This window comes from Caretta caretta, chromosome 9 (assembly GCF_965140235.1).
Source record: "Caretta caretta isolate rCarCar2 chromosome 9, rCarCar1.hap1, whole genome shotgun sequence".
Taxonomy (NCBI): Eukaryota; Metazoa; Chordata; order Testudines; family Cheloniidae; genus Caretta; species Caretta caretta.
Window position 1 is genome coordinate 83,412,337 of NC_134214.1, and position 27,839 is coordinate 83,440,175.

The 27,839-nt window shown below is 40.2% G+C and overlaps 2 protein-coding genes and 1 non-coding gene across 7 annotated transcripts in view; 2 read left to right on the top strand and 1 right to left on the bottom strand.

The window, feature by feature from the left end:
* Nucleotides 1–1,769: 1,769 nt before the first annotated feature.
* TRNAL-CAA (transfer RNA leucine (anticodon CAA)) lies at nt 1,770–1,887 on the bottom strand. Its single transcript has 2 exons — nt 1,850–1,887; nt 1,770–1,815 (listed from the first exon to the last, which is right to left on the bottom strand). It is a non-coding gene; the product is annotated as a tRNA-Leu (tRNA).
* A 270-nt stretch (nt 1,888–2,157) lies between these two features.
* On the top strand, nt 2,158–5,463 carry COX7B (cytochrome c oxidase subunit 7B). Its single transcript, XM_048864871.2, has 3 exons — nt 2,158–2,310; nt 3,470–3,594; nt 5,241–5,463. The coding sequence occupies exons 1-3, from the start codon at nt 2,274–2,276 to the stop codon at nt 5,316–5,318; spliced, it is 240 nt and encodes a 79-aa protein (XP_048720828.1). The 5' UTR covers nt 2,158–2,273; the 3' UTR covers nt 5,319–5,463.
* A 2,847-nt stretch (nt 5,464–8,310) lies between these two features.
* Nucleotides 8,311–27,839, top strand: part of ATP7A (ATPase copper transporting alpha) — a 61,666-nt gene continuing 42,137 nt past the window's right edge. For 2 of the 5 annotated variants that reach the window (XM_048863397.2, XM_075132491.1), the window contains exon 1: nt 8,385–8,479. The gene's annotated coding sequence lies outside the window, so the exon portion shown is untranslated. The other 3 variants (XM_048863399.2, XM_048863398.2, XM_075132490.1) reach the window with 3 other exon arrangements.

Sequence of the window (27,839 nt, forward strand, 5' to 3'; positions counted from 1 at the left end):
AAGCTGTTGTAGTGCGATTGGTTGTTTGATGAATTGGGAGGAGTCGGTTCGGAGGGCCAAGGAGCGGAACTAGTGGTCGGATGGGCTGTGATAGGGACCGCAGGATCCAGGGCGGAGCTAAACTGGCCTGGGTGTTGGAGTGCGATGAGCTGAGGCAGCAGCGTCACTGCAGTTAAATAGTTGGAGTAAGGACAGCATTACAGCCAGGGCACAGGGCAGCATCAGCAATGCAGGGGGGGTGCCTCGTGGTACCGAGGTGTCCAGTCTGGCTTGCACATTATTCTAGGTGCTGTTTCAGCTATTATTTGTCTGGGAGTCTCATCCGCAGCTCGCATTGCACTGACAGTCTTTTCCTGTCCTGTCACATTGTAAATGTGAATCTTAATGTGCTATCCTCGTGAAGCATTTTCAGCGTTACTGATGACTAACCAGTACTTATCTCTTCAGCTAAAAGTCCGTTTTCCAGATTGCTTTCCTTGGCTTCCATTTTTCTGAGCACTGTCCATTACGTCTCTGGTTCTCCATTTCCAAGCTTCATTGCTCCACGGTTTATGGTGCAACTTTGAACTGTTTGCCCCTGAAATTGTTACTATATTAACTACTAACCATGTTCTTCAGCGTCTATGAAAAGTCCATGAGATCTGAAGGCGCCGACCCTCTGAAGGCAGATGGGTCTGTTAATACACAGAAGACACTTTTATTATACATTTATGCATTTTATTATACATTTATATTCGGTTAGACATAGGATAGCAGGAGCAACCAACAGGATGGCTGGATGCCTCTGAAGAAATAGTGCGTGCCGGGAGTATTATAATTAGGAAAATAATCTTTATAGTAGATCCTCAAATACCCCTCTCATGCAGCTACACAATCCTATATTCCTATTCTTGGTATTTATTTTAAAGTATCATCTTGATCCGTCAAGTTTTATTTCTTGTATCCTGTCATACTTTGTGCAGATTTGGACCCTCGTGCTGTAACTGGGTCTACCTAAGAAGACCCTTGCATGCAAGTGGAACCTCGTTGACCTAAGCAGAGCAGTTTCGCGGTTTGTCTCTTCATGGATCATAAAAACTGTCTGGAATATATCAGTATAGCTATAATAAATCAATATCGATAACATACATAGTTATATACGAATAGAGATTTCCGCTATACATACAGGAATGAACGTTCTTTGTATAAAGACAAGGCACTATCATGCATGCATCTATATCACTATCAAGAAAGAGATGGAATGTACTTCCATACCTATATCTTTCGATGTATGACATAGGTATGGATTTAAATTCTATCTTTCTCGACATATTCTTACTGAGAGATTTTAATTCGGTATCCATTACATATGCAAGAGTTTACGTGATTTAAGTAATTAAATATGCACCTGTTTGTATAGATATAAACTGTGATCTTTCAATCATATAAACTACATGCTTAATTTTACTCATATGCACATGTATTTGTAAAATCAGAGCCACAGGGATTTTACATTATTAAGATCGGTACATCAATGACCAAGTTAGATCATGCCTATGAATCAGTAAAGGCTTTCTCTGAATATATAGTGTAAATCCCTGTCTTTATTTAGTCATTTTTATAATGTAAGTCCCTATTTAATGGGCGCCACAATGTATATTAATATTATGTAAATTCCTGTCTGCGTGAGGTGATCCTTACCCTGCCGCGTAGTAAAACGCTTCCTCGGGTGCTTATTACAGTTAAACTCGGTGTTTTACTCGCACAAATGCCGAGAAGAAAAAAAAATGTGTCAGAAGTGGGATTCGAACCCACGCCTCCATACGGAGACCAGAACACCCAGCCCTCGACAGAGGAAGGCACTTTAAGCCTTGAGTCTGGCGCCTTAGACCACTCGGCCATCCTGACACTGCTGTTAAAAGGGCAGCTGGGAGATCCTTGTTCTTCACTGCAGAGTCAGCGCCACTAGCATTCTTCTCCTGCCTGATTAATTCCCATAACAAAAGCCATCACTAACGTAGGGAGTGTGGGGGAGCCCGTCGGAGTCCCGGGCCCGCAGCTTCCCGGGTACAGCGGCTTCTTCCCACACGGTTGTAAGAGCCCCTCCACGCAACCGCAGAAACTACATTTCCTAGAATGCCGTGGGGCCGCGCTCAGGAAGAGGATGGAATACAAAACGGGGCGCATGCGCAGCGTTCGGACTTCCTGGCTGGCCACCATTTTGTTTTTCACTGCTCGCAAGGGTATAAGGCGCAGAAGGAGAAGGGCAGAAATTATCCGTCCGAGACGCCAGCATGTTGCCTCTGGCCAGAACCGCGGTGCGCCTCAGCGGTGAGCTGTGGAGGGGTCCCCAGAATCCCAGTCCCCTCCGAACCGAGAGCTCTTGAGCCGTGTAGCGCCCCTTCCCCGCCCCTCCGCAGTGACCTGGTCCGCCCTGGAACCGAGCTCCCCCCGACCCCTGCAGTCAGTTGCCTCCGCGAGCCCGTTCCCCGTCCGGGTAGCCTCCGCCGAGGCGTGGGGAATGGCGTGGGCACAGGGGTCTGCTCGTATGGATGCTGTTGTAGGAATGAGACCTTGGATTGTTACTTTCCAAGGCAGAGTGGGCGCGATATATACTGGAAGCCTACGGATTGATGGGTGATGTCTTGTGTTTGAGCACATATGTAAACGTTTGGCAAAACGCTTAATTTAAGCTCAGTGGTTTTTAAAGTGGAAGCTAAAAAAAGGGCGGGGGTTTAATGTTAGGGAAACCATGTTTTAGTGTGTGACTATTTCAGTGCATTGCCTACGTAAAATGCTCTGGAAATAACATCAGGTTACAGCCTTCTTGAAGTTGGTTGTCTGGGCCTTGGTCTGACCTGGTACATTTAATTTCACAAGAGTAAGTGCATACAAAATTTTTCAGCTCTTGCGATTTATATTTCAATTAGCATTGTCTACACAGTGCGTGAGTCTTTTTCCTGGTTTTGTGTGAGAGAGAGATACCATCATAAGTTTTCTGGCTTCTTTGCTCCTTCTGGAAACACTTGGATTAATTACAGACATTCTTTGTGAAAAAGTATGTATTGATAAGTTTATAGACTAACCATATATCTTAGCATTTGAGGAAGTGATTGTACCTAGAGTGGCACTAGAGATTTGAAATTGAGTGAACAAAAGGTCTTCATTTCTGTGGGTGTATTTTATAGTTACCTGCCTAGTGAGAGTTCTAAAGTAGCTTGCCAACCAAATAAAATAAAATGTTAACAAGTCTTTGATGGATTTGTCTAAAATAATTTTCTCTGTTCCGGCAATTGTGTGGCTTTGTAATGCTGCCAGAATGTTACAAAGTCTTGTGTCTAGCTCTCTGTTTTAATGAAGATCATCCTTTATTCTTAGTGTTCTGAAGTACATTTTTTTTCTAGGGGATGCAAGGGAGGACTGCCAGAGACTTGAATAGATGTGTATATCAGTCCATTGGTACATCTTACATTTTGACAATTTCTCTTAGCTCGGGGCACTCAGTGGATTGCAGCAAGACAGAGTCACCACAAACATGCATCTGACTTCCATGATAAATATGGCAACGTTATACTACTTGGTGGAGCCCTATTTTGTGTCTCCATTTGGGGATATGTAAGTACTATATGATTGGTACTATCACTAGTGTCTGCTGTAACTGTAGCCCTGAATTTGCAAGTTGTTATGCACCTTTATAAGGATTTGCCTATATGAAGCTTTGGGGTTTCCTGAAAGAGTAATTTTGTATGCATTAATACCCCAAAGGGAAGCGATTCATTAGTACAGCTTTAAATGTAGGGCTTCAATAGGCACTTATTTTGAATACCAATTTACTGCAAGTCTTCAGAACTGTTAAACAGCTTGATTAAATATAAGCTAAGCACACTTCCTTTGTCTAATAATGCATTTCCAAAATGGGCAGCTGGATGAGTGAGCTATTCAACTCAAGTTTTCTTTTTATGTTGGTGAAAATATTGTGTGGCTGTACTATAAGAGCAAAATATTGGACTGATGCTGTTATCCCCTGAATTTCACAGTATCTGTTTTTAAATATAGATTTCTAATACAGTATGTGACATAAGTCGTCTTTTATTTAGAGTTTAGTAAAAGACAGGTGTGGATATTGAGTTATTAATATTTCTGTAATACCAGTTACTGTTGTAAAATAGTATAAATGTAATACCAATTGAATCAGTGTGAGGGGCTGAATAAGATCTCAAATCTGAGAGTAAAAATAATTCTGATAGAGAATGATGCCCCTCAACTGTGTTCTTTTATTTTAACTTCTTGTTCTTGAACAGTTGCATAGGTTAAAGATACTATAAAACTGTCACTCTAAAAGGAGACACCTAATATGCGTAACTTTTACTCTGTATAGCTTTATTGGATTTGAGGGCTACTAACTATTAATAATGGTTAGGGTCCTATCAAATTAATGGCTGTGAAAAATGCATCCCAGACCATGACATCTTTTGTGTACTTTCACCATGTAATAGGGTACTTTTTTATAGTTAGTGTCCTATGCTACAGAGTAAAAGTATACAAAAGTACACAGGTCTTCTCAAACTGGGGGTCCCCACCCAAAAGGGGTTAGCAAGGCTATTATAAGTAGCAGTGCTGCTCCTGGTGGCAGTGTTGCTTTCAGAGTTGGGCACCCAGCCGCTGCTTTGACCACTCGGCTCTGAACGCAGTGCAGAAATAATAGAGGCAATATCGTGACCCTCCTACAATAGCTTTGTGACCACCCTTTTGAGTCAGGACCCCCAGTTTGAGAAATGCTGAATCTTAAGGGCTTTACATGTTTATATTTTACCATTTTTAAATACATACTCATGTTTATTTAAAATTTAAATATCTGAAACTGTGAAATTCAAGATTTTAAAAATGCTATAACTGTGAAACTTAGGAAATGAACCATGAATATGGTAGGTACCTAATGGTCTTTTCAGTCTAGCAGAGCAAGGTATAACATGATCCAATAGCTGAGAGTTGAAGCTAGACCAACTCAGACTGGAAATAAGGCATAATTATTTAACAGGAGAGTAATCGGCCTCTGGAACAACTTACCAAGGGTCATGATGGATTCTCCATCACTGACCACTTTTTAAAACAAGATTGGATGTTTTTCTAAAAGATATGCTATCCAAATTATTTTGGGTAAGTTCTATGATATACAGGAGATCAGCCTAGATGATTACAGTGGTCTTCTGGCCTTGGAATTAGACAAACTTGTTCTTATGTAACTTTTTAATCTATTACAGGTGGCAACACAAACTGGAATTGAGTGGAATTTATCACCTGTTGGCAAAGTTACCCCAAAAGAATGGAGAGAGAAATAGCCTTTCCTTATTCTGGACTGAAATGTGCAGTAATCCTGAACTGGTCTGAAATTTTCATTTCTGCCATACGTGTAATGGCATCTGTTCACTGATTATTGCTATCTGTGATGTGGCATTACTGGTTTAATAAATATATTTAAAAATTCTTTTGTTCATCTAGGTCTTATTCCTGTCCCATGTTTCATAGCTTGCTATAAAAGTATAGGTTTCAGAGTAACAGCCGTGTTAGTCTGTATTCGCAAAAAGAAAAGGAGTACTTGTGGCACCTTAGAGACTAACCAATTTATTTGAGCATGAGCTTTCGTGAGCTACAGCTCACTTAAGTGAGCTGTAGCTCACGAAAGCTCATGCTCAAATAAATTGGTTAGTCTCTAAGGTGCCACAAGTACTCCTTTTCTTTTTATAAAAGTATAGTGAGCAATTTTAAGAATATTGCTTGGTTATAAAATCTTGAATTTTAGATACATGATATTCCTTAAAAACCACTGATATGAGTTTAGGATAGATGCAGATGATGAAGTAACTGAAGGCAAATGAATCTTTTTGCAATAACCAGACATTTAAGAGCATGTGGACGACACGTCTACTTGTGTAGACTTTATTCACTTCAGCTGGACTCTGCATGCAGACTTACTGCAGGGACACATCTTCCATTCTTAAATCATAGTTCTTTTAACAAAGAAGCATTGTATTTTGTCTTTTTTTTCACTTAGCAGTCTTCTTAAGGGCTGCAAGGGGCACTGGTTTATCAAGTCTCCCTTTCAGGAATCTATCATCCCCAGCATCCTCTACTTCTTACTGGGTAATGGAAAGTGAACTTATCTGAGTACATTTTAGAAGTACCCATTAGCCAGAATAATCATAGTGTGGAGATAGTAGCAAGAAGTATATGCTTACAGTCTGCAAAACTAAGTACCAGTAGCTAGTGACAATATAGAGGGGAGGCCAAAATGTTCAAGAATAGATTGCCTGTATAAGAGGGCTAAACATGGCTTCTGCTTGACATCAGGCTCCTGCTGAAATGGTTCTTGAACTCAGGAGGTCGATGGGAAGTTGGTAATGCCTGCCTTCTCACCATTGGTGGTGCTGTTTGGAGCCATGAATGCTCTTAAAGGTCTGACTGAGGCTCTGGCTATACCAGAAGCATTTTACCAACATTGGAATGCTGGATGCTATACTAGAAAAGCACTCCTAGTTTGGATGCAGCTGTGTTGGTTGTGCTTTCCACTGGTATAGTGAAAGCCTATACAAGTAAAAGTGCTTCGGTGTCAGTGAGGATGTAGATGCAGTTATACCAGAAAATCCCATTAGAGGCTTCTGCCAGCATAACTGTCAGGGATCACTTTTCACACACCTGATCAACATACCTATGCTGGCAGAAGTCTGTAGGTTGAACCTGTTTTTAGACTGAAAGGCAGAGGCACAGGGTGAAATCCTCATCCCAATTGTCTATAGAAATTGTCATTAATTTGCTGGTTCTTTGTATATTTAAGTAGTGCCTAGCACAATGGGGTATTTTTGCCATGTAAACCATACACCCTAGACCAGTCTGAGGAACCAGTTGCTGCCTTATTTCCTGTTGCAGCACTTGTGCAAGGGCTCCTGATAACTCTGGAGTGTTCTGACCATCTTACTTCCTAAACTTATGTTGACACTTAATACTTAGTCCTGTCATGAATGCAGGGGACTGGACAAGATGACCTCTTAATGTCCCTTCCAGTCTTATGATTTGAAACTCAAATGTATCCTGCCATATGAGGCTGAAGACTGACTTTCTGGCCTAATTGGATGTGGGAATATTACCTCTGGTGATTATAGGGCCCTTTTTCACTTTGCAGGTATATGACATTAGTGGTTTAAGACTTTGATACCTGATCCTTTCTGATTTTTAAGTTATATCCCAAAAGGAGTATTTTATAAACATTTTAGTAGCTCTTAATATGTTTACTGGTGCAATTCACTGCACTAAGATCACTTCAGTTAGAGGTGTGTAGGGCAAGTGCCCGCAGTCTTTCCCCCACCCTCAACTGTGGTGCTAAAATACATTAATATAGTTTTCGGAGTAGCAGCTGTGTTAGTCTGTATTTGCAAAAAGGAAAAGGAGTACTTGTGGCACCTTGAGAGCTTATGCTCAAATAAATGGTAGTCTCCAAGGTGCCACAAGTACTCCTTTTCTTTTTATTAATATAGTTGTACTGCTTCCTTTTTGGGGTATCTGGTAAAGGAACCGTATCCATGTGCATATGAAGGTCGAAACACAGTACTTAATTTAAAAGAAATTTGTATACACTTCTGTGGAAAGGTGCTAAAGTGAAAACTGGGAAGAATGGAAGTGCCTGAATATAGCCTCTTCCTAAGACACCCTTCTCTAATGGGAGGACTATATGACACCCACCCTCATATGCTGAGGTTACAGTAGGTTTCTAAACTGTAATCACTTTTAGAAAAATAAACCAGGGCAGCAATCTGCCTTAGTTACCACCTCCTCCTCCTATGTCGTGTGCTGGGTTCACCCTCCTTGCCACAGAGCTCCACTCCCACTTCCTTGAAAAATTTGAACGAAATGACCTTGTTCCCCCATTGCTCTGAAGAGCTTTGATTTTGTAAACGAGATCCTTAAATTAACCTGTGATGTTTCATTCTGCTTCAAAAAAACTAAACCACAGCCACTTGACCAGAAATGGTATTGGGGCGGAGGGAGAGAATCAAACTTCCTCTACAGTCCTGTGACTGCGATGTCGCCAAGGCCTTGCTGTAGCAAAAACGCTTGACTGAAAATGTTCCACCCTTCCCCTTTCTCGCAGGGTTGGGGGACTCCGGGTCATGGGGCCCCTTTCCCTTGAGGCTCCGGTACAGCGTTAGTCACTCCCTTGTCACGTGATTGGGGGACTAGCTTGAGCTCTGTCACGTGGCTTTCTGCACGGGGACGGCGCCGAGTGGCTGGCAATGGTAGCGGGGCGGGGCTGTCAGGGGGCGGAGTCTCCGCTGCCGCGCTGAGGGGCGGGAGTCGCTAGCGCAGCTGTTGAGGAGCTGGAGCGCTGCTGGCGGAGCGCTGCTGGGTGAGTGCGTGTGCGCGCGCGCGCGTTCCCTCGCCCGGCGCTGAGGGGCCCGTCCCCAGACAAGCTGGTCATCGCGCGTATCTCCTTCCCCAGTCTGCCTTGGTCAGTGCTGCCCCCCGCGCTGTGGTGGGCTTCAGCCCGGCTCCCCGGGCTCTGGCGTGGGGTGGGGGAAGCTGTGACTGCGGGCAGCGCGCTCCTCAGGCCCAGCAGCCCCGGGCTCTGGTGACATCTCCTCCCGCCGCCCCACTCTCTGGGTCGCTGAGCTGCTGGCCGTGGTGGGGGCTCCAGGAACATGGGGGAACAGTTTTCCCATCTCGCAAAATGTTTGAGCTGTATGTATGTTGGGGGAGGTCGGGAGGGAGAATGCATTAGACCTGCCGCTGGTGTGAGGGGCTATGCCAGCAGGAGAAGCCTCCCCTCTATCTCTCCTTCGCATCCCCGACAGGTATGTGTGACTAGGTATGGCCAGGATGATCCATGCAGGATTGTTGAAGCTGTTGGTCCCAGGGTATGAGGGACACAAGGTGGGTCAAGTAATATCTTTTACTTCCCTTGGTGAAAGAGAAACTTTCTAGTATACACAAAGCTCTGTTTCAGTAAGAGCTGAAGAAGAGCTCAGTGTAAGCTCAAAAGCTTGTCTCTTAACAGAACTTGGTCCAGTAAAAGATATTACCTGATCCATCCGTCTTTCAGGATGATCCAGGTAATTTCGGGAAATATAAGGTGGTGATTAGAAGGTTACTCCTGGCTTAATAACATGCCATAATCAAACATGACTCTTCACTTTTATTGGTAACACTCTAGATTATTAAAGGGTTCATAAAATCTATATATCTCTTATGCAGATTTGGATGGTGTATTTTGTTTTATTTTCTTTTATTTCTCCCAGCTTGGATAGTGAAAGTCCACCTGCCTCTCCCGCAGGTGGTGAACAGGCAAAACATGTCATTTACTGTTCTTACTGTTCTCATTTTTATTTATGCTTGGATATTTAATTATGCATTGTTCTTGTTAGTATTTTGAGACTAATCTAAAAAATAAGGCGCCTCTGTTAGTCTTATTATATACCCACATAATTAAGATGCATTCTATTCCTTAATGTTTAGAATGGTCCTATTTGGGCTATATTCATATTGTCCAAAACCCTCCATTTGCTATTGTCGGCAGTGGTTGCTGGGAAGGATAGAAGCAAGAAACAGGATTTGCTATTAATTGATCTCAAGTTTTATTAAGCTCTTGTTTGAACTGAAGTAAAAATGTTTGCCATGTATACTTTCTGATGTGCATCTTATAAAGAGCTAGAAGCCCTGAAGGATTTTTCATAGTTTGTATAACTCAGGCAGGATTTGTTAATATCTGGATTTTTTCAGTTTTTAATTCAAGCAATGTGAAACATAACTAGTTGAGAGTCTCACAAAACTTAGATGTGCGTTTAGGATGAGCTGTTATCCCTGGACTATCTAGTTACATTACTGCATAGATAAGAGCAGTGCATGTAATCATTTGCCAGTAAAGACCAAAAAGTTCAATTTGGCTAGCCTCACTGGCAAGCTCTGGTGTAACTTTCCCTCCAGACCACTCAAAAAACTCCACTTCTGTAATTTTACAAAGAAATGCTTTAACAATTAGAAATAATAAATTACAACATAGCTGGCAACCTGGTCCTAACAAGACATGTGCCTGTTACCAGCCTGATCATATACCTTGTGTACTATACGCCTTTTGCCCAACCTTTGCCTGTTTTTGTATCTTTGCAGATTGTAATGTCTTTGAGGTAGGGGCCACATATTTTTTTTCATGCAATTTCTAACACGTCTTTCATGCTACCATAATACAAATAATAAATATGAATACGTATAAATGAGGAATCACTGGTTTATAAACCCAAATTTATCTCTAGCAGTAAACAGAATACTAGTGTAATACCTTTGGGATTCTGTTCCTACCAGCTGTATGATTTCAGATAAATCCACTGACCTCTCTTAATTTTTGCGAGCTGTAAATTGAGGTGTTGACCCTCCCAAAGGTATTTTGAGGATGAATATTTGTACAAAACTTAAAAAATGGTCAGTGTTGTATATGTGCTATGTATCATTATTGGTCACAAGGATAAAACAGATAATACAAGCTTTTAGTTTATTTTAGGTGAGACACCCAGTTGAGAGTCTGGGATTTTAACAGTCTTGCAGCCTTCATTTTACATGACTGACTTTTTTTTTTTTTTTTTATTTAAATGTCCACATAGTAACATGCAGTTGAGTGATTATATTTTGGACCCTTCAAACTTCAGTTCATGCCATTTGTGATTTTTCTACGTTCAAAATTCACTGTTTGCACGTTAGAAAGGGTGGCTTAACTGGTTGTGGCGCTGTATCTCTCTGTTATCTTATGCCAGATTACAGCTTCTTTTCCTCTTCTGCAGGGAAAATTGCCTTTGAGAAATATAGGTTCTTTCCCTTCGTGTCTCCTCAACCACTTATTGCAAACACTTTTTAGTGAGTCCCTTGGAGAAAATGTGGTATTTGGAATCCAACCTCGAGAGACAATCAGACCAAATAATGAAGCCTGCAGTACCTCAGTCTAGTGGCAAAGATCCTGTGGAGTCTAAATATTTACGATAAACCTGCTACTCAGCCACTGAGAGCATCTTCACTATTTGGTATTCTGCAATTGCAGAGCCAGCCTCTTTCTAGTATTGTGCTGACTTCATTGATGGTGTTGATGTACAAACAAGGAAGTAGTATTGTTTTGTGTTTTGTAAAATACAGGGAGAAGAATAATGGGAAAGGATAAAAACTGGCAGAGAAAGGCATTTCTAAGGATATTACATAGTAAAGAATATAATAAAAAGTACAATAAAAAGCTATCGGGTGCCTTACAAATGCCATTTGAGGCCAACCTTGTATATGAGGTGGTGATGCTTTTGACTTTCTTCCAGCACAGCAGCAATGGATTGAGAACCTTTTGGTTTCTTGCATCCTAGTTGTTTCTATTTAAATTAATGGTAGAAACTGCCTCCCTTAGATTGACATGCTGCTTGTTTGTGATGGCAAGTCCTAAATCCTCTTTGTTTATAGAGGGTCTACAGTTGGAACAATACCTTGGTTTTGAGTTCAACCATTTTTTATCTCTAAAACAAAGTCTGATTAATACAGTTTTATAAATGTGTACTTGATAATCTTGTATTACAAGTTACTCACTAGACACTGCTTGCCTGCTGGTGTAATGGTTACAATCTTAAACTTTAGTATATAATTATATATGCTACTTGGCATACTTTTCAAATGCTAAATAGGATTTTGATTTACAGATGACGCTTCAGCCAGATCTTGCCTCTACCATCATCAGACTTTAATCATTCCTTGTAGAATGAGCTTCTTGTCTGAGCTACTGCAGATAAAAAATGCCCTTGAGTTTATAGGTAGCCTGTGTCCTTCTAAATGTATCAATAAGACCATATTGTAGTTTGACCCACTACAGTCTTGCTACAGGAGATAATCCTTCAGCCTACATTCCACAAAGTGGAAGGTACTTTTCAGATTTATTCCATCTCACAAATGACCATGATTTGGAACTTAAGATGGCAACAGTCTGTTGCTCTACAAATGCTATCTATTTTCTGAGTTTCTATTGAAAGGAAGTAAAGTAATGTACAGCATTGGTCCCACAGAAGCCAAGTTCAGTATTCATGGCGTGCTGCAAGACACATCTGTTTACAAAGGTATTTACTGATTTAGTTGCTTAGGAGAACTGGTGTCTCTTTGGTCAGAGAGGTAACATATTTTAGGGCTTGTCTACACTTAAAATGATACAGCTGTGCCCACTAGAGCACTTCAGTGTAGACGGTGCCTATGCCAACAGGAGGGATTCTCTTGTCGTCATAGGTAATCCACCTCTCCGAGAGGTGATAACTGGGTTGACAGAAGAATTCTTCCTTAGGCCTATCACTATCTACGTGGGGACTTAGGTTAGCTTTATTATGTTACTCAGGGGTGTGGATTTTTTATATCCCTGATTGACATAGTAAACTGACCTAATTTTTTTTGTGTAGACCAGACCTTAGTTGTTTTGAGTAACCATGGGATAGCAGTTGTTTAACGCTTATGTGTTTATGGTTGTTTGAATGCATCTAGAGATTAGCAAATCATATTAATGCAAAAAAAAACAAAAAAAAAACAACATGACATAAGCCAGAGAAGTTTTGAAAACCATCTGGGTGGGCCTTCTAATTCATTAGAATGGTCCCTTCTTATGGGAGTTTAAAAATACCCCAGGACGGTTTTTAAAAATTAATTTTCAGTATTGTTGCTGCTTATAGCTGGTAGAATATGTCCTACCATATGGATTTGAAGATGATGGGGTGGAACAGTTCAATAAACAATGGTATAGTGATTAACATGATTGGGAATCAGGAACTCAAAAGTTAAAAGCCTGGCTCTATCTCTCTCAACTCACGGTAAAAACAACGAGGAGTCTTATGGCACCTTAAAGACTAACAAGTTTATTAGAGCATAAGCTTTCGTGGGCTATAACCCACTTCTTCAGATGTATGGAGTGCAAATTACAGTAGGCAGGCATAAATATACAGCACAAGAAAAGATTGGAGTTGCCTTTACCAAGTGAGGGGTCAGTGATTCAATCAGGATGCATGTGTCCCATTCCCAACAGTTGACAAGAAGGTGTGAATGTCAACAAAGTAAAAATTACATTTTGTGGTGCTAACGATGCCAGTTGCATCAGGATGGATGGCACATACTTCATAGTTGATGGGAGATTACTTCTTGTAGTGACCCAGCCATTCCCAGGCTTTATTCAGGCCTAATTTGATGGTGTCAAGTTTGCAAACAAATTCCAGGTCTGCAGTTTGTGGTTGAAGTCTGTTTTTGAAGTTGTTTGTTGAAGAATGGCCACTTTTAAGTCTGAAATTGAGTGTTGAGGGAAGTTAGAACGTTCTCCCACTGGTTTTTGAATGTTATAATTCTTGATGTCTGCTTTGTGTCCATTTATTCTTTTGTTTAGAGACTGTCCTGTTTGGCCAACGTACATGGCAGAGGGGTATTGCTGGCAAATGATGGCATATATCACAAACCAGTGGGAGAGCATTTTAACCGCCCACTTGGTAAGGCAACTCCCATCTTTTCTTGTGCTGTATATTTATGCCTGCCCACTCTAATTTTCACTCTGTACATCTGAAGAAGTGGGTCATAGCCCACAAAAGCTTATGCTCTAATAAATTTGTTAGTCTTTAAGGTGCCGCAAGACTCCTCGTTTTTGCTGAAATAGACTAACATGGCTACTCCTCCTCAACTCACTGTGTGGCTTTGGACATGTCATTTAACTTTGGTATCTGTCCCCACATGTGAAATGAGGGTAAGATGTATCTTGAACACAGGAGTTATAAGGATTAATTATTAATATTTGTGCTAGCCAAATTATATAACATAATTAGCATGTCGCTGGCTATTTAATGGAGAGTTTGTCTTCATTTAATATTATCACTAGGAAGAAATTGTGGTCACAAAGTTCCTTTTCAGCTTCAACCAGACGTTTCTACCCTTAGAAGTAGTACTGAGTGTAGAACCTTGTGACTTAGGGCACATCTTCACTGGCAATGTTAAAGCGCTGCCGTGGCAGCGCTTTAACGTGGCTTGTGTAGTCGTGGCATAGCGCTGGGAGAGAGCTCTCCCAGTGCTCTAAAAAACCCACCTCCACAACGGGCCTGGCTCGCAGTGCTGATGCAGTATCTACACTGGCACTTTACAGTGCTGAAATTTGTAGTGCTCAGGGGAGTGTTTTTTTCACACCCCTGAGCAAGAAAGTTGCAGCGCTGTAAAGTGCCAGTGTAGACAAGCCCTAATTCAGATGTAAATTTGTGTTTGTTTTTTGTTTAAATTAGGTTCAAACTGTTGTTTTGGCCATACGTGAAGAAGAGAGGAAGATGGTATCATACCCTATCCTAGGATTTTTATAACATCCTTATTCTAACAAAAGGGTACTTATCACAAGAACAGTTTCAGTTTCATGACATCGGAAGTTCCTACATGATAGGATAGATGAGTGAGTTGTCTTCGTCTCTGGTCGCTCTGCGGGAAGGAGAGAGTGAGCTGTGAGTAGAAACTGTATAGGTTCCCAAGCTCTTGCTTATCTTGCTGTCTTTAAGCATGACCCCGCCCTATCAGAATAATTGCTATCTGAACTGGCAGCATTTTCTGTCTGCCTTAATTTGGATTTTATACCAAGAAACCGACTCCTTTTCCTGATAAAGGAAAAGACTCCTTTTCTCCTGATAAAGGAAACACAGTTTAGCAGGATACAGCATAACTGGAAGATATCTTCAAAAGTCAGAAAGTAATTTCTTTTTCCTGGTCTTAGCTAACAGGCATAGATGAGAGGAAAAATAAAATGAACTGCTTTCAAAGATGACTCTTCTCCTTTCTTTTTCTGCACATCTCTTGCAAAAAGTTTGATGTTGCAAAAATATGCCTCCTACTTCTCTTGGATATTTACTCTAAAAGAATTGTCATTTCTTTTCATATATTGTCTTGTCAAAAATCGAGGTCAAAAGTGACATTTCCAAGAAACTCCATCCAGTTAGGAGCTGTATTTTCCAGGAACCAGCAGATCCTGGTTTGTGTGCACATCTCATTTTCAAACAAATTAAATGCTCTTTATTAAAAATAATTTTATCATGCTTCTGATATCTTTTATTTTGGTAGGTAGAATCAGCTAGTAGTTAAACGTACTGAGTTAGGAACTACCAGGTTCTGGTTACTGATATGCCATATATTGCTGCATGACATCCAGCACCTCACATAATGTTGTGTTTCAGTTTTCCCATTTGTAAAATGGGGATACTTCCCTACCTGACAGTGGGGTTTTGAGACTGAGTTAACGTTTTTAAAATGTAGGCCTACATTTTCAAAATGGATCAGTGACTTTTTTGGGTCAGCATTTTTGGTTGTCTAGTTAATAACACCTTGAAGGGGCCTAATTTTAAGTACTAACACTTGTTCTCTGAAGATCAGACTCCTTTAAAATGTCTCAACATGAGTATCCAAAAAAGTTGGCACCCCAAATCACCAGGCACACTTGAAAATTTAGGCTATACAAATTATCCAAGTGCGAAATACAGTATTTTGTCACTACCTGTATTATCTTTTGTCATTCTGCCTCAAATAGTGTGTGTACCTAATGCCAAGAGAATGATCAGGGTTTATGAAGAATGAAAATTTGAATTGTTACAGACAAGGATGGCCATATTGTGTCATGGTGCAGCATGATCCACTAATTTCCACAACGTTGCTTGCTGCTAATCAATAAGGAGGTGCACCCTATGCAGATTCCAGGTCTCAGTGTGGAGTGCTCCATCTAGCATTGGAGTAAATGAGTAGTGGCACAACGTGCACAAATACCTGTAACTGGAGGTGGTGTAGTGGTTAGAGCATTTGGTTAAGAAGCCAGGGGCTGCTGGTTCGCCACCCCACCTGCCCTGCAGAGTTACAGCAGCTGGGTACCCTGTGCAGGGGACTCCACCCCAGTGGGTGTAGCAGCTCTGACAAAATAACTACATGAAACTGGAGCAGAGAGTATGGCTTTAAGATCTGTCTCAGTAAAAACTGTGGCTCTCGGATTAGGGTAGACCATGCCATGCAGAGCCCTGGGAAACTCTTCTCACATAACCAGGGGTCAGACAATGAAACTAAGAGGCAGCCGATTTTGAACAAAGGGAAGTACTTCTTCACACAACACTCAGTCGACCTGTGGAACTGTTTGCCAGGGGATGGTGTGAACGCCAAAACTATAACTGGATTAAACAAATAATTAGATAACTTCCTGGAGGTTAGGTCCATCAGTGGCTATTAGCCAAGTTGGTCAGGGATGCAACGCCACACTTTGAGTGTCCCTAAGCCTCTGACTGACAGATGCTGGGACTGGATGATTGCCTGTTCTGTTCATTCCCTTTCAAGTATCAGGCTGGGCTAGATGGACCATTGATCTGACCCACTATGGCCATTCTTATGTTCTTCTTGCATGTCAGAAGTATGGGATGTCAGACTAGATTATCACAGTCAATCAGTGTTCAATAGACATAACTTTAAAAATCAGTTTTATTTGAAAATGATTCTTTACCTATCACCTTTAGATTTGGGTGCAAGTAAATCAAATAATAAAAATAATCAAATGAATGTTGTCAACTATTTGCAACAAGTCACATTAACCCTGGGTTTTGGTTGCAGGCCTCTGATAAATACTGTTCTTATCATAAATATCTCTTAACAAGGGAATGCATAACAATAAGTACGTTGTAAAGATCTAATAACATTGTCTAATCTAAACTTCTGCCCTTGGGTCTATATATGACTTTAGCACCCTGAAATTGGAGAACCTAAATGAGAGGCTGTATAGTCCAACAGATAGGGCATTGGCACAAGTGAGAAGACCTGGATTCTATTTGCAGTGCTGCTGCTCACCTGATGTGTAACCTTTGGCAAGTCACATCCCCACTGTTTCTTCTCCCACTTGTCTGGTTGGATTGGAAGTAAGTGCCTGTGGAGTGCTTAGCACAATGGGGCCCTGATGTTGATTTGGGCCTATAGGCATTACCTTGGTACAAAAAATAGCTTTTATATATATAATATATATATCAATTTCTGACAAAACTTCAGCCAACTTAGCAATCCATATCAGGAATGACTAGAGCTCTTAAAAATTCTTCAGGATTTTTATGTTAGGGAAACTTTTTTTCACATTAACTGCAGAGCAAAAATCTTGTGCTTTTTACTAATTAATTATGGTATACGAGGAAGACCTCAAAGTTTTAACAACAAAAAAAGCCTGCCCTTCTTGATAGAATTTGTGAAAGTCCTAACAAATCATTGGAGATATATTCTGCTCCTGGTGAGGATCCTTTTTGGAGGAAAAGTCTTTTTCTGTATATGAAATGTACGCCTTCAAACCCATCAAACTGGAGTGACATAATCTTGAGATTAATTTATTTAGATATTATGCTGGACTGACAGTATGAAAACTAGCCGTATAGGTGGTAGGGTTGCCAGGTGTCTGGTTTTCAACCAGAACACCCGGTTGAAAAGGGACCCTGTTGGCTCCGGTCAGCGTCACACTGGGGGCCCAGGGCTAAGGCAGGCTCCCTATCTACCCTGGCTTTGCGCTGCTTCTGTAAAAGTGGCTGCCAGGTCCAGGTGGCCAGGGACTGGGAGGCTCCACCTGCTGTCCCCGCCCTGAGTACCAGCACCACAGCTCCCATTGGCCAGGAACCATGACCAATGGGAGCAGCGAGGGGTGGCGCCTGTGGGCACGAAGGCAGCGCACACTGCACAAAGCTGCCTGGCCGCCTATGTGCCTAGAGACTGCAGGGATCTGGCGGCCGCTTCCTCGAAGCCGCGGTAGGCACCACCAGGACCTGCTCTAGCCAGGAACCCCTCCTGCACCCCAAACTCCTCATCCCAGGCCTCATCCCACTGCACCCCAACCCCCTGGCCCAGCCCAGAGCCCCCTCCTGCACCCCAATCCCCTGGCCCAGCCTGGTGAAAGTGAGTGAGGGTGGGGAAGAGTGAGTGACTGAGTTGGGGACTGGAGTGGGGTGGTGCATGGATGGGGCCTCGGAGAAGGGGCAGGGCAGGGGTGTTCTGTTTTGTGTGATCAGAAAGTTGGCAACCCTGCTAGGAGGTCATGATTGGGTGCCTGGCTGTAATCAAATTAGTTCCTTCCACATCTGAATGTCTCAAAGCACTTTACTAACATGCCTGTATCAGACCTTGCTGCACCCCTTTATGGTGGGAAAGCTCACTGTTTTTCTTTTTCACCCTTTGTCCCTGTTTTAAAAATAGGGAAATGCAGGTTGACTTGCCACACAGGAAATCTATGGCAAAACCCAGAATAGAACACAGATCTTCTGACTTCATCATGTGTTTTAACTGTTAGAACATGCTTCCTCTTGATATGTTACTTATTTGTTCTTTGGTTTGTCATCTATTTTATCCTTATTTGAGATAATATTGACTACAAGATATAATAGTCAGATACTATTCAGTATTAATCTACCATCACAGCTGTTACTGTGAATGTTCATGTAACAATTCCATACTGTAAACTCTTGCTTTTCAAAAACTGATATTGTGATTTATTTTCAGCATTTTTTATATTTATTGTTACGCAGCTTTTAAGCTCTAGGAACTTTTTTATAAATTATTTAACGGTTATTAAATTTATTTTTCAATTACTTAAAGTAATGTAGTCAATTTTTAAAATAACAGGTGTTTTTAGATAGTGCTATTATAGTTGCTTTTCAAGTGTGAGGTGAAGCGACAGCTCCCTCTTGGCTAAAAAGAGAGTTTAGCCATTGCCTCTGTTAGAGCTATCGACAAATAATTGATTTTTTCAGTTTGGTGTCTGCACCAAGAAATCTCTCAAACAATTGTTTTTGGGTTAAACAAAATATTAAGTTCAATTAGAAACAAACATATTTTTTTAAATTCCATGTAATTTTTGGATGTTTTTTATCCTTTAATTTTTTCAATAAACCAAGGTAAATTTTGAACTGAGTTTTGAAATAAGTCTTTTTTGGCTTTCAGGGTTTTTTTTCCTTCTTTTTTTTGTCTGACACTATTTGCTGAATTTGACCTAAATTCACGAATAATTTCGGTTGACGCCAAATTAGATTTTTTGTTTGGTGAATTTTACCCACCTCTGTTATCAATAAGGGTGCTAACTGAATTGGTTGTATTATATAATGGTTTTGATAAATAACATATTTTATAAAGCATTAAAATAATATTGCTAGTTTGCTTGTATCTACATATAATGCAACTTTACAGATTTATACTGAACAGCCTAAAATTTAACTTTAACAGTTAATATTTCCCCTGATCCCATAATTCCAGGGAAAAAATCATGCCTGTGGCATATGTGCAATTTTGCAAACTAACTGCAATCCAGAAGTCCATAGTGTTGTTTACATAACACAACTTCCTTCTGAGTATCAGTCCTATGTTACTGGCATTTTTTATATATGGGCTTTTAAAAAGAAGGTTCAAGAGGTGAGGGGTTTGGCTGGCTGATTGGCTGACATCTGTGTTGAAGAGTTGTGACTGAGCTTAACATTTTCTAAACCAGGCAGCTGTTTTAGGCTTTGAAATGCTGGAATTCCCTTCTCTTCTCCCCCCTCCCCTCCAAGAGATATAGCTATGGAAGGCTACGCTAAATAACTTGGATTGAAAAATTCAGAAATAAGGCTGTGGCTTATCAGGAACTCATGTCAATGGATTGTAACTCCTTCATGCCTCTTGGCACGATTCTTTATGTTACCATATCTTAACACACTGTTCTGTTTGCCTTTTTTTATCATTCTAAATGCACAGAATCTTTATTAATGGATTAGCATTTCATTGCATAACAGTTGTGGAGAGGCTACCATGAAAGAAACTTATTAAGCATCATTAGGCATTTTGACTTGTGTTAAAAAAAACACGAGCAGACTCCCCATAGCTAAAAATTACTAATGAAAAGTGAGACTACTCGATGAAAGATGAGGACCCATCACATGGGGTGCAGTCAATAATTATTGTGCCAGTTGTGATTATACTGCATGTCAAGCAATAGATCTGCTGACTATCATTTGTGTGCATTGTTCTTATCCCCTTTCACACTACTGATCTCAGAATTCTTGTTTTTGTAGTAGTTGTAGAAGAATAAAATGTCTTCTGTTTGTTCTACCTATTTATTCATTTTTGTTGTTTGGCTCTCTGAGGTAGTAGCTCATGATTATTCTAGTTCATGCAAGTGTTAATACTGACTTCTACACTAGCCCTAAGTACAAACAGAGCCAGTGGCTGCTTGGGGCCCCACATTCCCTGCAGACTCTGCAGTCAGCACACGGACCCTGTCTTCTCTAGCAATGAGACCAGGAGAGAGAGAAAATAGCTTCCTGCCTGACATCATCATCTCTTCCCAAACCAATCCCCAGCAGCAGGACCAAAGGCAAAGGTAACTTTTGTCATTTCTGATCCTCCAACTTTGAGCAGTTTGGAGTCCTGCTTCTGCCTGTTGCCCTTGCAAACCAGTCTTGGTTGGGATGAGAGGATGAAACCAGAATAATCTATTTTAAATGATTTTTGCAAGAAGCATGTGGTATAAACACTGTACAGTTCTGGTGAAAGTCTGAGTAAATAAAAGTAGGAGCACGGCTCATACCCACTGTTGATGTCTGTGGCAGAAATGTTAAATCATAGAGCCAGGTTTTTAAGGGTCTTGTGGCTTTTAAGATTTTTCCCTGCCTCTTGGCTAACATTTGCTGAATGCGGCTCTGAGTTTGGCAGATGCCTTGATCAAAAACTGCGCTGTTAGATACCTATCATGGAAAGTTGGTGTTAAAGTTTAGAGAGATTAGCTAGTCTTAATTGAGGATTTCAGAGGAAATGTAAGGAAAGCAAATCCAGAAAGTCTCAACACTTCCAACTAGTTTTTATGCTTGTTGTGAAAGTTAAATATGGGTCCTATTTTGACCCATACACACCAGTAGCAAGTGACTGTAAAGATTAATTTTCTTGTATCTTTCTCACATTCCAAAAATACTAAAACCCTAATATAACTAGAAGTTAATGTTACAGGTGATGTATGTTGTGAGCAAAGGGTCTTGAGTTTTGTTGCATTCAGTTTACCTAACCTCACTCTCTGCCAATCCTGACCTGAGACTGGGAATTAACCCCATCAGAAACTAGATGGGGAATACTAAATTCAGGGAAATTGTGCTGTACCTAGTTTAGAAATCTGTTCAAGGGCATTTGTTCAGCAGTTTGGCATTCAGTGGTTTGTGGCTAGTTTTGCTCTTTACTTTTTCATTTCAGGTTGTATCTTTTAACTAGTAATCTTGCAACTACAAGGAAGCAAGTAACATACACAAACTGGACAGAATATAGTTACAAACCTCAATGGTGCCAAGGTTCTATTGCATAAGATCACACTGATCATAATCTTCTATGCAGGAATAATGAGCAGTTTGTAAGTTATGGACAAACTCAGATCTGATTTACCATTCTGTTTTGTTGAAACTGAAATAGAGCTTTGGCAAAATTCTAGCTTGAAGAATTTTAAGAATAATTTGAATCTACAGATCTGTAGTTTTTATAACCTTTTTTTATTTATAGACCTCTAAAAAATTTCGAATGGCAGTACGAACCCCTTTGGAAATCTTAGACGTAGCCTGTGGACACCTAGGGGTTTGCGGGTCACAGACTGAAAACCACTGCTATAGATTTTTAAAGGAAATTGTGGCTGAAAATGAATACCAGAAAATGTTGCTGATGGTATTCAGACAAGGCCTGATCCAGCCCCCCTTTGAAATCAGTTCACTGACAAAAAAGAAGCTTGGTTAACATGGAGTTAAGGTTGCCTTTTGGTATCTCCTATCCTTCCAGAATGTCTTGTTCAGCAAAACCGAACCTCTGAAAACCAGGAAATATAAAGTTAGGATACATGTCAATGAGTCTTTAACTCTGACTCTGGACCTGGCAATAGCCACTGGGAATTATGTGTATTTACTCACGCTGTGAATACAATGTGTTGTGTAGTTGGAGGAAGCAGCTTGGCATAGTTGTGATTGTGGTAAGAGGAGATCTGGGGGTCTCTGCCCATTTGTGGGGGAAGGGATCTGAAACCCCCCCCCCCCCCGCTCCGCATTTGTGTGATCAAAGTCAGAAGATGCATGTATTCCTTGAGCAATTAGCATGCCTCATTTCAGAGATGATCTGTAGGATCAGAAAGTTCTGTAGTTGTCTCAGTAGCTTAGTGTCACTTACCATGGGGCTTATGAGCAGCGAGGCCTCAAATGAGACTGCTCTGTGGGTTTAATGATAAATATGGTGTTAAATGGCATCCTGTGCATAAGGGTGAAGGGGTTATAAAAGGGAGTGAAGGTTTTTAAAAATTTAGCAGCTGTGGTGGTGTTTCTGTGGGCTAAATGTTTCAGTGTAGGGCAGGTGTAGGTAGCTCCTGTTCAGTACAGCTCACCTAAACATGAGTTTTATCTTTACCAAAGAGAAGGCATTGTTACAGGTTTCCCTCCCCTCCAAGGTGCTACCTGGGACTGGGGTACCACTGAGCCTGCCTGACCCACCAGCCTGGGCTCCCTTCACGCTGTATTTCTGAGGCAAGTTAGCCAAGCCCTCCCTCAGGCTTCAGACTGCACTTTACCAGCACACATACAGGTAGGGACACACCCAGCTGCAGAAACACACACACATGCTGAGATCAGCTCTGCATGAAAAGACACAGCGAAGGAATTGCCCAGTACTCAAGTGCATGCCCCCCTCTAGAGGTTAGACCCAAAATTGTACCATCTTGCACTGCACAGAGAACTATACAGCGTAAGCGCATGAAATTTGCCCCTCCCTCAATGTGGAGAGAGATATGCAACAGCTTTTTGCATCCCAGTTATGAATTCCACACACTGGGTTTTAGAGAGAACAAAAACAAGTTTATTACTGCAAAAGAGATTTTAAGTGATTATAAGGGATAACAAACAGATCAAAGCAGATTATCCAGCAAATAAAACAAAAACGCAATCTAAGTTTTTAAGTTACTAAAGAAACTGGTTACAAGTAAAGGAGGACTTGTGGCACCTTAGAGACTAACAAATTTATTTGAGCATAAGCTTTCGTGAGCTATAGCTACCACAAGTCCTCCTTTTCTTTTTGCGGATACAGACTAACACGGCTGCTATTCTGAAACCTGGTTATAAGTAGTAATTTCTCACCCTAAATAAGGTTTTAGGCAGGTTGCAGAGATACTTGATGGCCAGCTGCACTTGCCTGCAGCTTAAATCAGGTGACTTGATCACATGACCCTGCAGCCTTAGAGGCTGTTTGCAGCATCCACAGGAAGCCTTTCTTGGAGAGAGATTAGCATCTTCTATGACCTATTGTTTTTCCTAATGGCCCTTTCCAGCCATCAATTTAGACTGATTGCATTCTGTCTAATGACTATTCCCCCGCTGTAAACATATTTGTAATAGGTGCATAGATAACATTTCTAACTTCAGATACAAAAATGACACATGCATATAAATATTATAATATTCAGTAAATCATAACCTTTCCAACGATATCTCAGGTGCCTTGTCTTGCACAAAATACATCATAATTATGCCATACTCATATCATAATATTACTATGAAGAATATGGGGCATAATGCCACAGGCATTAGACGCTGTCCTATAGTGGTCATGTACCCTTTTCCCTGAGTGTTCTGCAATATCTGCAAAGGCAGAGTGCAAGTATGCTGTTAAGAATGTACCAGAATATTGCTCAAAGAGGCCAGAGTTAGGGTTGTCTTGGAGTATACCTTAACTTTGTATTTTCTGGTTTTCAGGGGTTTGAATTTTGCTGAATTTGACATTCTGGATGTGCATAAGATACTATCCGGCAGCCTGAGCTCTGCATTAACAACAAATTACAAGACAATCTGAGTAGGTGTGCATATTTTAGAGCACATAGGAAAGTCAATCTTTAAACAGAGGTTTTCTTAACTGTAATTACAGCAGAGTGCCAGAAACATCCCATTGTCTTCAAGAGGAGTTGGATTGAGCCTGGTGCCAGGTTCTAGTCACTTTGTGCCCAAACCTGCACATTTTTCACTTATTTCAGTTGCTGTTGAGGGCACTCAGCACCTTGTTGTATGTTCTCAGCTCATTTCAAGACCAATCCCTTAACCTGCAGTAGCAGAAGTCTTCCAGAGAATTACTAAATGCATTGAAGTGTGGTGACTTTAAACTAGGTTGTTCAGGTTTTGTAAGGGTGTGGATCGAACAAATCGGAGAATCATCTCTAATTAAATATTTATAAAACTTTTGAAATGTTTGTACTAAATGTCATGAGATAAGTAAGTGCTTTAAGTAGGACTGTGCCCTAAAAAGTGATTGTTAAATTGGTGTGTGAGGCTCTATATTCACTGTGTTCTGCATCATCATCAGATGAACTTTTTTCTAGCAAAGTTATGCCATATGAAAAAATTTAGTTAGTTGCCAGAAACTTTATAATTTTTCCTATTACCAGCTTTGCACTTAAAAACCTTTCAATAAGTGAAAAATGTTTATGCTTTTGTGCTGGCATTTCATCATTACTCTGTTTTACCCTTTAAAAAGGCACTAGATTAATTCCTTTACATGTAGAGTTTTTCATGCCATTAATTTTTTGTGTGGCATTTATTAGTTATTTATATAACTATACAAAGCACTATATGTTTGTGGGGGTAGAGGGGTCTATGCCAAGCAAATAACAGGCACCTTGCCCTGTCCAGTGATGCAAACTAGTACAATATAGAACAATAAAATAACAAAGACTGAGTAGTGGGGGTTATTGTGGTTGGAGCACATCACAGGATAGAGGGTTTTAAAGAGATTTTTGGAGGAGAAGGTGGGAGGTTGGCATAAATTAGTGGAAAGAAAAGGAGTACTTGTGGCACCTCAGAGACTAACCAATTTATTTGAGCATAAGCTTTCGTGAGCTACAGCTCACTTCATCGGATGCATACTGTGGAAAGCGTAGAAGATCTTTTTATATACACACAAATGCTTCGTGTGTATATAAAAAGATCTTCTACGCTTTCCACAGTATGCATCCGATGAAGTGAGCTGTAGCTCACGAAAGCTTATGCTCAAATAAATTGGTTAGTCTCTAAGGTGCCACAAGTACTCCTTTTCTTTTTGCGAATACAGACTAACACGGCTGTTACTCTGAAAACTGTCATAAATTAGTGGGAAGGTCATTCTGGGGGCATACCCAAAGTCATGAGTGCGTGAAATATAAAGGGAGTGTAGAAGTGCACCTTAGAGGGAGTGTGTTGGAGAAGATAAGGGCAGCGAGATAGGCAAGATCCATTGTAAGCTAATTGTAATGTGAACAATAAATATGTCAAGCTGTATTAATGTATTACAGAATTAATATTTCCATTACTGGAAATCCCAGCATATGCACACGCTATGTTAGTCACTGATGTCTAGGGAAAAAAGTAGAGAAAAATTCTGCTGATAAACATATATATACTATGAAGGATGTTTGGATGAAAAAGGCCTTTTGTTTGAGTTCATGTGCAGCTGCTGCTTATTCCTCACCTGAAATCCTTTTTCTCTGTTTGTTGTGGAAAGAAATAATCTTCACTGAAATTATTTGTTGTGTAATAAACCAGGTTCTGAATTTGGGTGACAAATAAGCAGCAGGTGCAGATGAACTTTTAAAGATCCTGTTTTCCCTATAAAAATTTTCTAGAAGTAATATAAAGAGGAGGGGAGAAAAAAACCTGAAATTTGTACTAATGATGCTCCCCCACTAATTAGGCCATCTCTTTTCTCCCGACTGTTGTAGAGTATCCACAAACATTGATCCTGATTCAGGAAAGCAGTTATGAACATGTTTAAATCTATTTTTATTCAGGAGAGCGCTCAAGAGTGTACTGATTCACTCTCCTGAATATGAATAGGGATGTATTTTTGAACTGGGAGCATGTTGAGTACATTTCTGCTCCCTTTCATTAAATGACTACCTCCATGAAGAAGCCAAGTACCATCTGTCTCTTGGGTGGTCACGTTTCACTGTATAGCAGCAGCATTATGTGGAAAGTAGGATGTCTTTCTGAATATTCCCTTAGGGTGTCAACAGGGCTATAAAATGGCAGGAACATTCCTGTGGTTGACCTTGAAAGAGCATGAGGAGGCAAGAGTAAAGAGGGAAATAGTTGTTAAAACTTCAAGAGTTTTATTAAATAATCAAATTAAGAAATTCCCATATTCCTTAAAGTTAATTCATTTTGTGCTGCATTTATGGAGCTGAAAACCACCAATTTATATAGCAAAAGAAGGAAGCTAAGACACACATTTATCATGTTTGTTTCCAGAGAGCTGGATGAATATAGCCATTCCTACTTCTTAAAAACTGAATTTTGATTCCATTTACTCTTCTCCCATGCTATAGTGGCTGCCTGACAGACAAGTTCCTTAGAGAGACAAGCTTTTGAGTTTACACCAAGGTGTTTTTCAGATATGTTCATCGTTACATTTCCCCTTCACTTTGAAATCTTCTGAGGAAAAACATATATTCTTAGTTTGTTGAAATGGATGCTAATTAGACCAAAGTGTCACTCACCTTTCATCTCATTATGAAGCATTCTTCAGAAGAGTTTCAACTTTTGTGTTTTTTCTTGTGATAGTCATGTATGTGAGTTCAAGATAAGAGATAATCCTGATAGTAAAGTGGTTGCTTCACAATCTTTGTGCTGTTCTAGTAGATTTCAAAGCAAAACCAGGTATTTTCATGCCCTTGTGTCATGGGGAGGAAGAGCATATTCATTCTGAATGAAGTCTCTCTGCAAAACCAGTTTTATGAAACATTTTGAATGTTATACTGTAGTTTAGTTTTCTCACAATAAATTCCCATTATCAGCAAAGCACTTAAGCTTGTGGTTTGCTTTAAATGCAGGAGTACTCCCGTTGAAATCATCTATACACTCTGCTGTTTTCATTGCTATCAGACATTAGGCAGTTAATTACCTTTTTCTTCAGCAATTGCTCATACTCTTTCCTGGTCAAATGTCCGTTGTAATTTTTATTTGTAAAAGACATAAATTCCTTCCTCCTTTTTCTCCTTGTTTCAAAGCTTATTCTTGTTTTCTATGAGTTAATTTTTTTTTTGCCAGTGGCTTACATAATCTAAATATTTTGCATCAAATTCTGCTTTTGTTTGTTTACTTCTCCTAGTTTAATTTTCAAACTTGAAAATATACTTTTAATTACCTTACATTTAATTATTTGGTTCAGTACATTTTAGCATTTACACAAACAGAAATGAATGCAACATCCTGCTAAGTACTAGTAAGTAGAGCTACCTCAAGGACATGTCAGAAAGGCCCCCTATCTTTTCCAGTTCGTTTCTTAGGACTGCATCCCATATGGCTGCTGTTCTTGTTAGTCACACAATAATGTGTAAAACAAACAGATCTATGGAAGAATTAATTCTCTTCTTGTGCATTCTTCTCACCTTCAGATTTCACCCAGTGCCATGGTAATTGACATTACCAAAAGCTACATCTTACTGTTTTTTTTTTAACTCCTTGCTTGGAGGTAGAACACTAGTGATTCAGAACTGATACATGCAATTAAATTGTCTTGGCTATAGCATAGAGCAAGTTTTAAATGTATGAATTCTTTTCTTCCCGAATACTTAATAAGTATATATTCAAAGGTAAAGGATGTATGTAAGTGGTTAAAGGATTCCTTTTTAGACATCTGTTTCTCTGCAGTTCCTAGCCCCCACCAAGTTGTTACTTGTACTTAATTTATATGTTCCCAGTTACAATATCTATTTAATCTTATGCGGGTCACCTTTTTTTTGACCTTTAATGCAATATGAGGTTGGATTGCTTTTTCTTTTTAATTCATGTCTCAGTATTTCCTTT